Source organism: Physella acuta, unplaced genomic scaffold (assembly GCF_028476545.2).
Source record: "Physella acuta isolate Inbredline_101_S28 unplaced genomic scaffold, ASM2847654v3 ptg000999l, whole genome shotgun sequence".
Taxonomy (NCBI): domain Eukaryota; kingdom Metazoa; phylum Mollusca; class Gastropoda; family Physidae; genus Physella; species Physella acuta.
The window spans coordinates 199968-215723 of record NW_026732516.1 but is presented as its reverse complement, the minus strand read 5'-3'; the positions used below and the strand labels follow the sequence as shown (position 1 = coordinate 215723).

Below are 15756 nucleotides of genomic sequence, written 5' to 3'. Positions count from 1 at the left end.
CCTCCATGCTAGAAACCCTTCGAGGAATCGGATTTGAAGGCCGCATATCAGACACCACCACACGCTCGAAAGATTCCGGTATCCCCCTCTCATACTTTGTTTTAGCTTTCTGTATGCTCCCCGTCTGTTGTTGCAAGTAGCGTTTCTTCACGAATTTTCTAGTCTGTATTTGTTTGCGTTTTTTATCCATAAGCTTTCTAGGATGCTAGTGTCTTGGTTTGTTTGTTTTTTTTTATTTTTTTTTTAATTTCTTTTTTTTTTTTTTTAAGTTGCCCGAAAGTAAGGCGGTTACTGAAATACGCTTTTTATGAAATTATGTCGGTCACAAAAATTCGTTATTGCTGTACTTAAAGTAGGTCATTTCATGTCGCTGAAACAATAGTAGTTAAATAGATTTCGGATATTCAAACGTTCAAGAAAATATAAAATCAGCGACGGTTTAAATGTTCTTGAAGTTTCTGAAACTTTTCCGTCTTTTTCTAATTGGTTTTAATTTTTAAAAATTCAGCCATTAAATGCAAATGTGCTTTCACATAATACACAGTAACATTTTTAGAAAATTTGATTTTAAAAAGTAACTATCATTTACATTTTCATACAAGTCTAATTTTATAACTCTGTATGATAATATTATGTGCTGAATAACATGAGGGGTAACTATTTCATCTGTCTCGTGTGTCTTGGGCACGAATGGAGGAGGATGCTGATGATGGTGATGATGATGGGGATGGGGATATTGTTGATGGTGATGATGATGGTGATGATGATGATGATGGGGATGATGATGGTGATGATGATGGGGATGGTGATGATGATGGTGATGATGGGGATGATGATAATGATGGTGATGATGGTGATGATGGGGATGATAACGATGGTGATGATGGTGATGATGATGATAATGATGGGGATGATGATGATGACGATGTCGTTGATGGTGATGATGATGATGATGGTAATGATAAGGATAATGGTGATGATAACGATGGTGATGATGATGATGGTGATGGTTATGGTGATGATAATGATATCAATGGTGATGATGATAATTATGATGATGATAATGATGATGATGGTGATGATGGTGGCGACTGCTCTTCTTCGACATTGTAGGATCTCCCAGTTACTTGATGTCTAGTTTTAATGTGTTAGTAAATAATGCCATAAATTCGTAAAACAATAATAAATCGGAACTAGTTATTGGCCTTGCTAGATAACTGAGAACCTTGCAGATAGCCTTCGCCCACTTTGAACTTCTGAGAGAGCGATGTAAATCGAGCATCATGAAAAATCTTCATATTTTATTTTTTTCTTGTATTATTTTCAGCTCATTATGTATTAAATTTTTTTTTGCTTTACTTTATACCACATCAGGGTGGATTTCTCATTTGTTTCATTCACATATTTTTGATTGTTTATAGTTTATATAATTATCTTGTATTTTCTCGCACCCTAATCGCATAACTCTAGAGTTTGTCTAAGGAAGTGTTCAAATAGTTTACAACACAATAAAGTTAGAAGTGACTTACGTTAGACGTCAGAGATTTAAGTTAGAGAGGTAGGCTATGGAAGCAATGTTATGCAATAATGACTTTTCATTTTTTTTATTTAAAAAAAAATTAATTTCAAGGGCGGGACAAAGATGGGACACAATTTTGGCTTAACTTTTGTTTTTGTCTATTTTTACACAATTTAAGACTTTACACGTGTTTTTAATGACTGTATCCCACATTTTTCCGAGAACCAAATTACATATTACTGGGGGGGGGGGGGGGGGGGGTGTCTTGAAATTTTATAACAATAATATGACTTGTGGTCTGTAAATATATTTTGATTTTCACAGTTTATGCTTGATGTTGAATGTTAAATGTAGCGATAAATATGATGTTTGATGTTATATGTCATAGCTATAAGCATGAGCCCGACTGCTATATGTGTTTTGACCTGTTAATTATCTGATTTTTTGTGATTCTGTGTCTTTTTAAAGAATAAAGAACCAGCTACTGAGGGGGGTCTTCGTGGTTTCATGGTACTAGGCATCCGTACTCACTGCAAGCATAGTTTCATTAAGAAATATTACTTTTTTTTAAAAATAGAAATTACATCTTTAAGGCGTGGATGAAGTCCTTTAAAACGTACAAGTCTGGTTGCTTTCACACAAAGTAAAAACAAGACCAATATTTAAAACACGGGCCTTTTGTCTGTTCAACATATTTTATTTGAATGATACTTTAAAACATCGGGAATAACTTGAGATTGTGTGTTCAAAAGTTTAATTTAACACCAAGTTAGCCTCCCTTGCTGTATCAAAGGCTCCTAGAAACCTACTCTTGTTCCCCCAGCTCTTCTCAACTCTCAAGTTTCGATATGTAAACAAAACGTTATCTACCATTTGTATAGCTCTATCCAGCAGTTTGTTTATATTCTATAATCTCAGGCGAGAAATCCATCCCGTGAATTCGTTTAATTGTTAGTTCGTCAGACTATCATAAATTGACCTTCGATAAATGTTGAGGCCATAGTGTCGTATAGAGCGTGTTTTATGGAATACAGACTTAACCCTTTGACGACCAGCTGTAAAAAAATATGTTCATCTAAGGAATTAGTCATTAGTGTATCCGGTTTTTGACTTTAACAATTACTGCGCATGTCTTTAACTTTTTTCTTCGTTTGTTGTTTTTGCATTGTTCTCGATTTGATCATTTTTGCTAGAAACTTTTACATTGATAATAAATAACACTTTCACTCGTTACACTGTACATTAAAAAATAACATAGTTTTTCCTTTTTTTTTCCTTTTTTTTTTAAATATAAAAGTTTATTACTTTTACAAGTTAGATTTACCCAGAATTATATTACCCACCAATTAAATTGTTTGAGGTATATGCAATATATATTAGGCTGCTAACTACATAGTAATATGTGAAGGCTTAAATTTACAACTTAATTTTAACATTTCTATAAATTTACATTGGTTACTGCACCTTCTGAGCTACCTTTTTATTTCTTACTAATCTAATATGTCAAATATGCCAATACTCAACATGTGGTGTATTTTCCCCCAAAATGTTTATTCAGTTAGCTCCCTTTGGTGATTCTTCTGGTCAAGACTTACCGCCCTTGGAGCTTCCAGAAATGAAGAAAGACAGAGGTCCCATTATGCCCGTGCCCAAAGGCATTCGACCCATCCTCAGTAAACACAGAATTGAAGTAAGTCTGGATTTATTTGTTACTGAAAACTGTTTATTTTGTTGTCAAATATTTCTTGTTGACCTCTAGACTTGAGCTAGTGTTATTGTGAACTCCAATGTTAACCTTTAGCCTTTGAACTGATATTGTTGCGAACTCCGATGTTGACCTCTAGCCTATGAACTATACGCCACACAAAAAAAAATTAATTTTAAACGGTGTTGCCGTTATCTCTAAGTTGTATCAAAAACTTTAGATATGATATAACATTCTAGTATATTTAACACAAGTTCTATATTTCGTGAAGGTAGAACAGTCATTGTTCCTATATTGTGATGGCTAACATTATAACCCAATTTTATTCATAAATTGTGCAGGCTATCATATCAGTCCAATCAATATTCCTATATTGTGCAGGCCATCACTACAACGCTATCATTTTAATCCAGTAATTATTTCTATATTGTGCAGCCATACTTATAACTCAGTCATTATTCCTATATTATGCAGATTATTATTATAAAACGTTCATTATTCCTACATTGTGCAGACTATCATAATCACCCAGCAATTATTTCTACATTCTGCAGATTATTATAATAACACATTTATTATTCCTACATTGTGCAGGCTATCATTATGACCCAACCATTATTCCTACATTGTGCAGGCTATCATTATAACCCAACCATTATTCCTACATTCTGCAGATTATTATTATAATCCATTTATTATTCCTACACTGTGCATGCTATCATTATAACCAAGCCATTATTCCTACACTGTGCAGGCTATCCTTATAACCAAGTCATTATTCCTACACTGTGCAGGCTATCATTATAACCCAGCCATTATTCCTACACTGTGCAGGTTCTGTTCTGGGGTGTCCGAGACTTGAAGCGTGTCCAGCTACAGCTGGTTGACCACCCACGTATCGACATCGAGTGCGCAGGTCACGTGCTGTCCTCATCCGTGCTACAGAACTCCAGGAAGAATCCAAACTTCAGCGTGCCGGTCAAGTACTTCGATGTGGTCAGTGCCAGACTTGTCTTTTTTTCTGTCTTTGTCAGTGTCACTCTTGTCAGTGTCATTCTTGTCAGTGTCACTCTTGTGTGTATCATTCTTGTGTGTGTCACTCTTGTGTGTGTCACTCTTGTATGTGTCATTCTTGTGTGTGTCACTCTTGTGTGTGTTACTCTTGTGTGTGTCACTCTTGTGTGTGTTACTCTTGTGTGTGTCACTCTTGTGTGTGTCACTCTTGTGTGTATCATTCTTGTGTGTGTCACTCTTGTGTGTGTCACTCTTGTATGTGTCATTCTTGTGTGTGTCACTCTTGTGTGTGTTACTCTTGTGTGTGTCACTCTTGTGTGTGTTACTCTTGTGTGTGTCACTCTTGTGTGTGTCACTCTTGTGTGTATCATTCTTGTGTGTGTCACTCTTGTGTGTGTTACTCTTGTGTGTGTCATTCTTGTGTGTGTCACTCTTGTGTGTGTCATTCTTGTGTGTGTCATTCTTGTGTGTGTCACTCTTGTGTGTGTCATTCTTGTGTGTGTCATTCTTGTGTGTGTCATTCTTGTGTGTGTCACTCTTGTGTGTGTCATTCTTGTGTCTGTCATTCTTGTGTGTGTCATTCTTGTGTGTGTCATTCTTGTGTGTGTCATTCTTGTGTGTGTCACTCTTGTGTGTGTCATTCTTGTGTGTGTCACTCTTGTGTGTGTCATTCTTGTGTGTGTCATTCTTGTGTGTGTCATTCTTGTGTGTGTCATTCTTGTGTGTGTCACTCTTGTGTGTGTCAAAGTTGGATGTGTCATCAGTGTCTATCTCATCGTGGTCTATGTAATCACGTTTACAAGAATAAATGTTTTGCGTTTTTTGACATGAATCGTTTCAACATCGATTAAATTTCATCATTGGAGTGTTGAACAATATTTTATTTATGTTTAAAAAACCGCATTCTGTAGAAAAAGAAAATAACTATTTAACATACATATTTAGTACCTCTTATAAATCATGACCTCCAATCAACACATACATACAGCACTTGTTGACATATATGTCATTACAACCTGTCATCTGTCATGGCATCACCTGAATGACATATATGCTACCTGTCATGACCTGGATGATGACCTGAATGTATGCTACCTATCATGACATACATGCCACATGTCCCGACCCCCACCTAACATCTACGCCATTTGTCATGACCACCTATACCACCTGTCCTGACCCCCACCTAACACCTATGCCACCTGTCCCGACCCCACCTAACACCTATGCCACCTGTCCCGACCCCCACCTGACACCTATGCCACCTGTCCTGACCCCCACCTGACACCTATGCCACCTGTCCTGTCCTGACCCCCACCTAACACCTATGCCACCTGTCCCGACCCCCACCTGACATCTATACCACCTGTCCTGACCCCCACCTGACACCTATGTCACCTGACCCCCACTTGACACCTACGCCACCTGTCTTGACCCCACCTAACACCTATGCCACCTGTCCTGACCCCCACCTGACACCTATGCCACCTGTCCTGTCCTGACCCCCACCTAACACCTATGCCACCTGTCCCGACCCCCACCTGACACCTATGCCACCTGTCCTGACCCCCACCTGACACCTATGCCACCTGTCCTGACCCCCACCTAACACCTATGCCACCTGTCCTGACCCCCACCTGACACCTATGTCACCTGACCCCCACCTGACACCTACGCCACCTGTCCTGACCCCCACCTAACACATATACCACCTGTCCCCCATCTGACACCTATGCCACCTGTCCCGACCCCACCTGACATCTATGCCACCTGTCCTGACCCCCACCTGACATCTATGCCACATGTCCTGACCCCCACCTTTACACCTATACCACCTGTCCCGACCCCCAGGAGCTGCCAGAGAACGAGCTGTACTGTCCCCCCATCACCATCCGCTGTGTGGACTGTCGCAGCTTCGGTCGTTTCACCCTAGTCGGCACTCACGTCATCAGCAACCTGCACAAGTTCATGTATGTGCCGACCACAACTCACGCCAAGAACACACTCCAGAAAATATTTGCATGTAAGTTCAAAGTCTAATAAAATCACTCATTACAACTATTTTCTTGTAATTATGAAGTGTTCAAAACAGGTTTCAACAGTTGCTGTTATTTTTTCTCAATCAGTGGATTTTTTTTTCTTTTTAGTTATACAGTATTAAAAATATCGTTTAGAATTATTTTCGTTTAAGTTTGAGTAAAATGTATTCTATAAACTTGGATTGGAATTACTTTCTCTGGGTTCATAGTAAGTTAAAAACCATGGAATATAATTTTTTACTTGCTTGCTGTAAACATTCTAAAAGCATTTCCTAGATTAATTATTTCTAAGATAGTGGCGCGTTGTTTAAATTTTTTTTTTTGAGAATATTTCTTAAAAGTTTATTACTATATTTCATTTTAAACGTTTAGAGTAGAATTTTGTGTATGTACGTTAACGGTACGTTTTGTTATGGATTTGTAATGTTGAATCAATGATAAATACCTGATGGGATGTGGTACTCTAGCGTTTGTTTAGTGAGGATTGATTGGGCAATTAGGGAATTGTTAATTAAATACTTTCTACAGACGTAATCCAAAACAGACTGTAAGCAGAAATCAGGGAGTGAAATATAGGCGATTAAAATAATATTTTTCTAAAAATAAGGTGTTGATATAATCCTCAACTAACTATTAGAGATGGTCATGCAGGGGTCTCCAAACTTTTCAGTCCGAGGGCCGCATTAACTATCAATTTTCAGTTCGGGGGCCAGTTTCTTCCAGAAATGTCTTTGATTTTTCTGGTCAAAGTTCCTCAGCCATCACCAACAAACGCTTTTTCCCTGTACAAAAAGATCTCCGCGGGCCGGATGAGAGGACATAGCGGGCCGCACCTGGCCCGTGGGCCGTAGTTTGGAGACCCCTGAATGTAGGGTGATGAATGTCCGGTCTAATGGTCGCTCATGTACTCGCCAGTGAAAGGGCTGGACGAGGTCAAGGTCATCCAGTCGGGGTCACCGGTCTCCACCAAGTCGGAGGACGTGACTATCAACATGGACGAGAACCTTCCGCTCATCACACGTGACCAGTACATCACCATCAACACGGTAAGTGGTCGGCGGGGTCAGTGGATGACGTCATGACGGATGATGACGTCAGGATTTGCTAGATGGCCTTGGGATCGTAGCACAGAAAGTGTCCATTTGGTCCCTTTAAGACGTCATGTTACAGTAAGCTTTGCCCCGTGTGTTCGCTTATGACGTCATGTTACAGTAAGCTTTGCCCCGTGTCTTCGCTTATGACGTCATACTATGGTGAAAATTGTCCAGTCGTTCAGTTTATGAGAATGGTCATTTTGTGACGTAGCTATAGAGTAGGTGTCCAGATAGTAATTTTATGACGGCATAATTCATCCATTATGAATCACCCATAATTATTCAGCTCATGAACCAAAATTTTTCCTAGTGTAACTTGCTAATTACTTTCTTGTTTGGTATATAACGTCAACATACAGCTGTTATAAAGAATACCTAATTTAGTTTTTTTCCTACATCCCATTACCTGGGGGCGATAACTCCACATATTTATTTTATTAGCAGTCTAAGGGAAACAACTCAATAAATCCTGATTTCTTACCTGCAGGGTCCCAGTACAAAAGACGAAAAAACTGCGGAAAACAAAAAGAAAAAAGCCAAGAAAAAGACGGTGGAAGAGGACGAGCCGGACATGGAGGCACTGGACTGGTGGAGCAAGTACTTCGCCTCGGTGGAAACTATGATCAGGGTAAGAGTGCCGGCTTTTTCCGGCTTCTGCTTTTCTCGAGACCTCCTGCAGAGACATTTTGATCTTTGGAAGAAGTTAAGTAATCCGGATTCTTCCGGCCTTTCTCAAGATCACACTGCTCTCGTGGTCTCTGATAGACACAGCTTGATTTTTTTAAAGGAGATAAGATTGAACCGGCATTTTCCGGCTCCCACTTTTCCCATAGTGTTTCTAAAGCATTATGTGCTAAAGTTTTGTTCACTAAAGCTTTTATTTACACTCTCATGTGGTGACACTCTAGCAAACATTTGTGGTTAAGTTTTAACTCTTAAACCAAAACATCAACTCCCAATTTAGCCTACATGCTACTTCCTTAGCCTCCAATCCATTCCTTCCTTAGGGGTCATCCTAAAATGACGTCACGCTTTTTTAGACGATTTTTACCTCCCCCCCACCTTCCCTCCGTCACACATCGTCACAAAAAGCCAGACCCCCCCCCCCCCCCCCGCTAAAATGACGTCACATACATCAGCCCACAACCCCCCATTAAATTGCAGTTGAATTTTTCTTAAAATACGATAGTTTTCCAAAATCTTGTTTGAACTCTGTCAACGTAGAGCATTTTAATCAATTCCTATTACAATTTATTAAAACAGTTTTCTAAAACGCGAAATAACGGCTAAAATTCGTTTTCTAACATTGCTTTTTTATAATGCAAAAGTGTGACGTCACACCATCTAAACCCCCCCCCCCCCCCGTCCACTCCCCCCATCACACACCGTCATAAAATTACGGACACCCCCTCCCCCTACGAGTGTGGCGTCATTCATGAACGACCCCTTACCCTCAAATCCACTCCTTCCTTACCCTCAAATCCACTTCTTCCTTAGCCTCAAATCCACTCCTTCCTTAGCCTCAAATCCACTTCTTCCTTAGCCTCAAATCCACTCCTTCCTTAGCCTCAAATCCACTCCTTCCTTAGCCTCAAATCCACTTCTTCCTTAGCCTCAAATCCACTCCTTCTTTAGCCTCAAATCCACTTCTTAGTAAGCCTCAAATCCACTCCTTCGTTAGCCTTTTAATCACATTTTACTTTGTTTGGCCGTAATGACTTTAATAATATAGCCTCAAATCATACTGTCAAATCAACTAATTGAAAATCTATTCCCGTACTGTAGACTTATTTCCACATAACTACTATGTGATAGAAACAAATAACTCTTAACTCTTTTTTTGACAACAAGAGTCCCTCCCTGATGCCTCCACCCCCTATTGTATATGACAAGATAACCTTGACCCCACTCCTTATATTTGTACAGGCAGATCCCAATGATGAGGTAACGTTGTTTTAAACGATTTATTTTATTCTATGATAACATCCAAAAATTTATTTTATTGTATGATAACATTCTCTAATTTATGTTATTGTATGATAACATTCTCTAATTTATTTTACTGTATGATAAAATCTTCGGCGGAATGCTTCAATTTTATTTACATTTTATGAATTCTTCATTTGTGGGACATGGATTTCTAAACCGTCTTTCTTTGAATGCATTTTAAAAATATATTTCCCTTTTCTAGTCGTTACCATTGCTGTCTTGGAGAATTTGCTTTCAATATTTTATACATTTTTGCTCCTTTTAAAAATTAATTTACAAAAAACAGTTTAAACAGCCTTGCTAATATTTACGTTTTTATCGTGTGAATTAGTTTTTTCCAATTTACTATTTTTAAAAATTAACTTTTTTTCATGCATTTCTCCCAGTTATTGCTGGGGCCATTAACTTTTTTTTTACATCAAGTTTTTTATTCACAGATTCTTTAAACTTTTTACACTTGCGATATTTGTAACTACAGTCAGCACACACAACACCTCCACATACTACCCTAAATACCACCTTTACATACTGCCCCAAATAACAAACAAAATACAATTCCACCCCACATACAATCCCACGTACCCACATACCAAGTCACATATAGCCCCACATACCATCCCACCTAAGATTGACCCGCACCAACATACTACCTCATATACCATCCCACATACCACCCCCACATAGCACATCACATACACACCCTACGTGTCCCCTTATGTACACACCCACGTGCACCCATCGTACCACCCCACACCAACATACCACCCCAACATTATCCCCACATACCACCCCCACATTGCCCCACATACCACCCCCACATTGCCCCACATACCACCCCCACATTGCCGCCACATACCACCTCCACATTCCACCCTCACACACCACCCCCACATTCCACCCCACATACCACCCCCACATACCACCCCCACATACCGCCCCCACATACCACCCCCGCATACCACCCCCACATGCCACCCCCACAAACCACCCCCACCTACATTCTCCCTCACCACGTCTACACCTTGAAACATTTCCTTCCATCAAATCTAAAACCTCTGACGTCATATTTCTCCAACCAATCAAAACATGTTTTATTTTTGTTTTCAATTCACACCAAAATAATCACAAAATTTCAACAGCCTGTATTACACCCCAGTCTCCCGAACGTCAAGCGATCGAAAAATTAATTCCCTTTCTTTCAAAATAATCACTCACAGCTTCATTTATTTCCAATTTCTTTTCATTCTCTTTTTTTTTATATTAAACATTCCTAAATTTGTCGGTGTCTTCTTTACATTTGTCATTTTGATTCAATTATCTCGAACCATTTTTATTTAAAGTTATAAGATATCAAATGGTTCTGTGCAGTTAATGATTTTTAAATTGTGAAGATCAAATGATGCAAAAAGTGTCAAATTCGCTGTAGTTTGGTCTAAGTTTAACAGAAGGGCCTATTTTTATTTGTGATTCATGTCAAATTTGAATCCGATCGCAATTTAAATTAAAGTTTCAGGTTCAGGTATGGGGGGTACGTGTATTTTCATACATATTATATATATATGTATATATATATAGGCCTATATATATATATATATATATATATAATGTTATATATAATGTTATATATACACACACATATATATATATATATATATATATATATATATATATATATATATATATATATATATATATATATATATATATATATAGTGTGTGTCTGTGTGTTAAGTGTGTTGTGTATAGTTTAATTAGAAGTATGACAGAAAGAAAAAAAATCGAGTGATGACCTTGACCCATTTAAATTGTAACCCTGCATTGACCAGGAACACGGCCACGCCGATGACGTCTTCAACGTGGAACTGCTGCAGGCGGAGAGCCGGGCCCAGGACTCCAAGCAGTCGCAGGACGACGACCTGAGCATCAAGCGGGCAGCAAATGGCGGATACGGCACTCTAGCAGACGGTTAGCTGCAACCTTGACCTTCGATGTCTGGGAGGGGGGAAATATATCGAAATAGAAAAATATAAATTTACATTTATAAAATAATTTAAAAATTGTTTTTAATTACATTTTTTTAAACTTTATTTAAAGTATTTTTAGAACTTAATTCTAAAAATAGATTTTTAAAAAAATAAACTCCATTTACTGCGGGTCTGTTACAGAGGTGGAGATCAAAGAGGCGAAGAGGTTCGAGAGGGAGGTCAAGAAGATGGTGGAGAGGCGAGACCTGGAGAAGAAGAAAGACGCCTCTCTGGCCAAACAGCTCTCTCCCAAAGCTCAGAGAAAGAGGGAGAAGTTGTTGAGTAACACGTCACAGCTCAAGGTATGACGTCATATGTGATGGTGTACACTGGAAAGGAGGGGTGAAGGGGTGGGGCGTGATGGGGGTCAGTAAAGACGGGTGTGGGATTTGGAGGGGGTGGAGGCGTTATTAAGGAATCCACTGTTAAATTTGTAGACTAAATAATGTAGACTAACCGCGACATTATTTGAAGGTTACGTTGGGTTATTGGTAGACCAATCCCCTTTTGTCTAGGGGTCTTGATAGACCGACCCCCTTTTTGTCCAGGGGTCATTGGTATACCGACCCCCTTTTTGTCCAGGGGTCATTTCTATACCGATCCCCTTTTTGTCCAGGCGTCATTGGTAGACCGACCCCCCTTTTCGTCCAGGGGTCATTAGTAGACCGACCCCCTTTTCGTCCAGGGGTCATGAATTTTCGATACTGTCATAAAAAAAACCAAGGGATCATAGGTGCACATATAGTTTGACCCTTGAACATTTGCATACAAAGGTCACTGTTGTACAGGTGTATCCCACGGAGCTGGAGACGCAGCTGCAGTTTAACGGCTTCCGGGACTGGCTCCACACCTTCGAGCTGTTCCGCGGGAAAAACATGGGCAACGACGAGCCGGATGAGAACAGGATTGTGGGAAAGTTCAAGGTCAGTGCTGCTTCGCGGGGTCACGGTGTGATGGTGGTGTGGTGATGATGTGGTTAAGGTGTAGTGAGGTGTGGTGTTTTGTGATAGTGGTAGATGTTGATGTGGTGTGGTGGTGGTGTTGTGGTGGTGTTGTGGTGGTGTGGCTAAGGTGTAGTGAGGTGTGGTGTTTTGTGATAGTGGTAGATGTTAATGTGGTGTGGTGGTGGTGTTGTGGTGGTGTGGCTAAGGTGTAGTGAGGTGTGGTGTTTTGTGATAGTGGTAGATGTTGATGTGGTGTGGTGGTGGTGTTGTGGTGGTGTGGCTAAGGTGTAGTGAGGTGTGGTGTTTTGTGATAGTGGTAGATGTTGATGTGGTGTGGTGTGGTGTGGTTGTGGTGTGGCTAAGGTGTAGTGAGGTGTGGTGTTTTGTGATAGTGGTAGATGTTGATGTGGTGTGGTGGTGGTGTGGTTGTGGTGTGGCTAAGGTGTAGTGAGGTGTGGTGTTTTGTGATAGTGGTAGATGTTGATGTGGTGTGGTGGTGGTGTTGTGGTGGTGTGGCTAAGGTGTAGTGAGGTGTGGTGTTTTGTGATAGTGGTAGATGTTGATGTGGTGTGGTGGTGGTGTTGTGGTGGTGGTTGTGTGGTGTCTCCTGTCTAATGATTGGTCACAATTAATGTGCGCTTCTAATTGTTAGTGAAAATTAATGTGTGCTGTCTAATAATTGGTCAAGGGCTATAGACTAGCTGATACAATTGAAGTGGTAATTACTCGACAGCGTTCTTTTTACTGGTTGATTTACATTTAATAGAGGCCTATTAGCTTAACTACAGAAATTTTTTGTTTTAAATTTAACATATTTCGTTTAATGTAAATCTTCATAAAGTGAAATCAAAATAAATCAGATTAATTTTAACCAAAACCTTAATCTTGGTTAAATGAACTGTATGCTCAAGAGATAGAGCTCATGATGGCTGTTCTTGACGTTTCAAGTTCGGTTCTTGTTTATAGCGCATCTCTCTCCTTATACCTTTCTTTCTTGAGGTCAAACAGATGAACTCTACTTCACTGCAAAGAGTGAAATAAAATAAAACTTGTGTACACCTGAATATATGAAACAATTTAAAAAAAAAAATAAAAGCTTTATACTCATCTTCTTCCCTTAATCAATGTACCCGCAACACAATCCTCACCAGTAACCGTAACTGTGAAAATGTCTTAGTGTGTAGCATTAGCCTCCCCTTGTCTAGTAACTGTCCACCATCCCCAGGGTTCAATGAAGATCTACAAGATACCGCTACCACCTGACATAGAGGACTGCACCATCACCGGCGGAGATCCGGCGTACGGTCTTTTTCAGGGCCTACCCAGTAATGAGCCGGTCAAAGTGTTGGTCCGTATATACATAGTCAAGGTAGGCCTATGTCAACGTAACATCATTGGACATTTTTCAATCTTTATACAACAGTTATATCTATCTATATCTATATATCTATCTCTATCATCTCTATATCTATCTATCTATCTATCTATCTATCTATCTATCTATCTATCTATATATATATATCTATATATATATATATATATATATATATATATATATATATATATATATATATATATATATCTATGTATATATATATATATATATATATATATATATATATATATATATATATATATATATATATATATATACTAGCTGCATCCCGTGCTCCGCCACGGTAAATCATTTTTAAATGTACCAACTTTGGAACAGAACAAAACAAACAAAAACAACACAAACACAAAAAACACAACCACAAACACAACACAACCACAACACAACCACAACACAACCACAACACAACCACAACACAACACAACACAACACAACCACAACACAACCACAACACAACCACAACACAACCACAACACAACCACAACACAAACACAACACAACACAACTACAACACAACCACAACAAAAACACAACCACAACAAAAACACAACCACAACACAGCCACAACACAACCACAACACAACCAAAAAACAACCACAATACAACCACAACACAACCACAACACAACCAAAAAAAAAACAACACAACCACAACATTAGAATCACCACCAAACAACACGCTTTTTAGGCGTCCGCGCCCAAAGAGACCCTTTCCAACATTAAAAATTTAAGTCACATAAATAGATCCTACTCCATAACTTACAATAAAACAATGCGATGCAAATGAATGTACGGCAAGTGGTGTTTACTTTTATGGTTCTAAGAAAACACATTGGCAATGTAATTAGAATTACCACCGAAAATCACGCTTTTCCCAGGCGTCCGCGCCCAGAGAGAGTCTTTCCACCATTCTCTATATTATAATTATAAAATTTCACCATCTGTTAGCACCAAAAAACAAAAACAAAAAATAGTGATTTTGAGAAATCATAGACTAATTAGAAAATAATATAAATAATCTTAACATTTTTCTCTTTTAATTATGAACCTTAACATAGACTAATCAATGCGGTAGTAATAAAAAAAAGATTAACTTAAATTATTGTTGAGTTAAATATATTTTCAAATTACCTCCCTTGAAACAATTACCACAAAAACAAAGTGGAATTAATTAGCTTTTTCGACCTACTTTTATGGAAATGTATCCATTTTTTCTAGGAATATAAACTAAAATGATATTTGACATTAATCTTTTTAATACGTTTTAGCAGTTTGCGTGTATTTAATATTTTCTTGACGTTATGCGAAAGAGTAAAAACCGTGGCAATTATAAAATAGCTCTATGCCGCTATATAAACAAACCCTACTCTAATACTTATAATAAGACACTGCGGTGCACTGAAAAGCACAGCGTGGTGCGCAGTTTACTTTTATAGTCCCAAAATCTATAGCGATGACGGACGGAAGGAAGGAAGGACACGCTCAGCCCGCTTATATTATAGACTAGCTGCATCCCGTGCTCCGCCACGGTAAATCTTTTTTAAATGTACCAACTTTGGAACAGAACCAAACAAACAAAAACAACACAAACACAAAAAACACAACCACAAACACAACACAACCACAACCACAACCACAACACAACCACAACACAACCACAACACAACCACAACACAACCACAACACAACCACAACACAACCACAACACAACCACAACACAACCACAACACAACCACAACACAACCACAACTCAACCACAACACAACCACAACCACAACACAACCACAACAAAACTACAACAAAACTACAACACAACCACAACCAAAAAACAACCACAACACAACCACAACACAACCAACAAAAAAAAACAACACAACCACAACATTAGAATCACCACCAAACAACACGCTTTTTTAGGCGTCCGCGCCCAAAGAGAGCCTTTCCAACATTAAAAATTTAAGTCACATAAATAGATCCTACTCCATAACTTACAATAAAACAATGCGATGCAAATGAATGTACGGCAAGTGGTG

The 15756-nt window shown here is 38.9% G+C and overlaps 1 protein-coding gene across 3 annotated transcripts in view; it reads left to right on the top strand.

Moving 5' to 3' along the window:
• Positions 1-15756, top strand: part of LOC131954443 (otoferlin) — a gene marked incomplete at its 5' end in the record, with an annotated part of 146620 nt that overhangs the window by 65868 nt on the left and 64996 nt on the right. The window contains 11 exon segments of one of the 3 annotated variants that reach the window (XM_059318114.1): positions 13-78; positions 3078-3209; positions 4059-4220; positions 6090-6261; positions 7193-7323; positions 7859-7999; positions 9298-9315; positions 11187-11325; positions 11526-11686; positions 12173-12307; positions 13554-13697. In XM_059318114.1, the coding sequence (XP_059174097.1) occupies positions 13-78; positions 3078-3209; positions 4059-4220; positions 6090-6261; positions 7193-7323; positions 7859-7999; positions 9298-9315; positions 11187-11325; positions 11526-11686; positions 12173-12307; positions 13554-13697 (1401 nt within the window). 3 annotated transcript variants of the gene reach the window in all.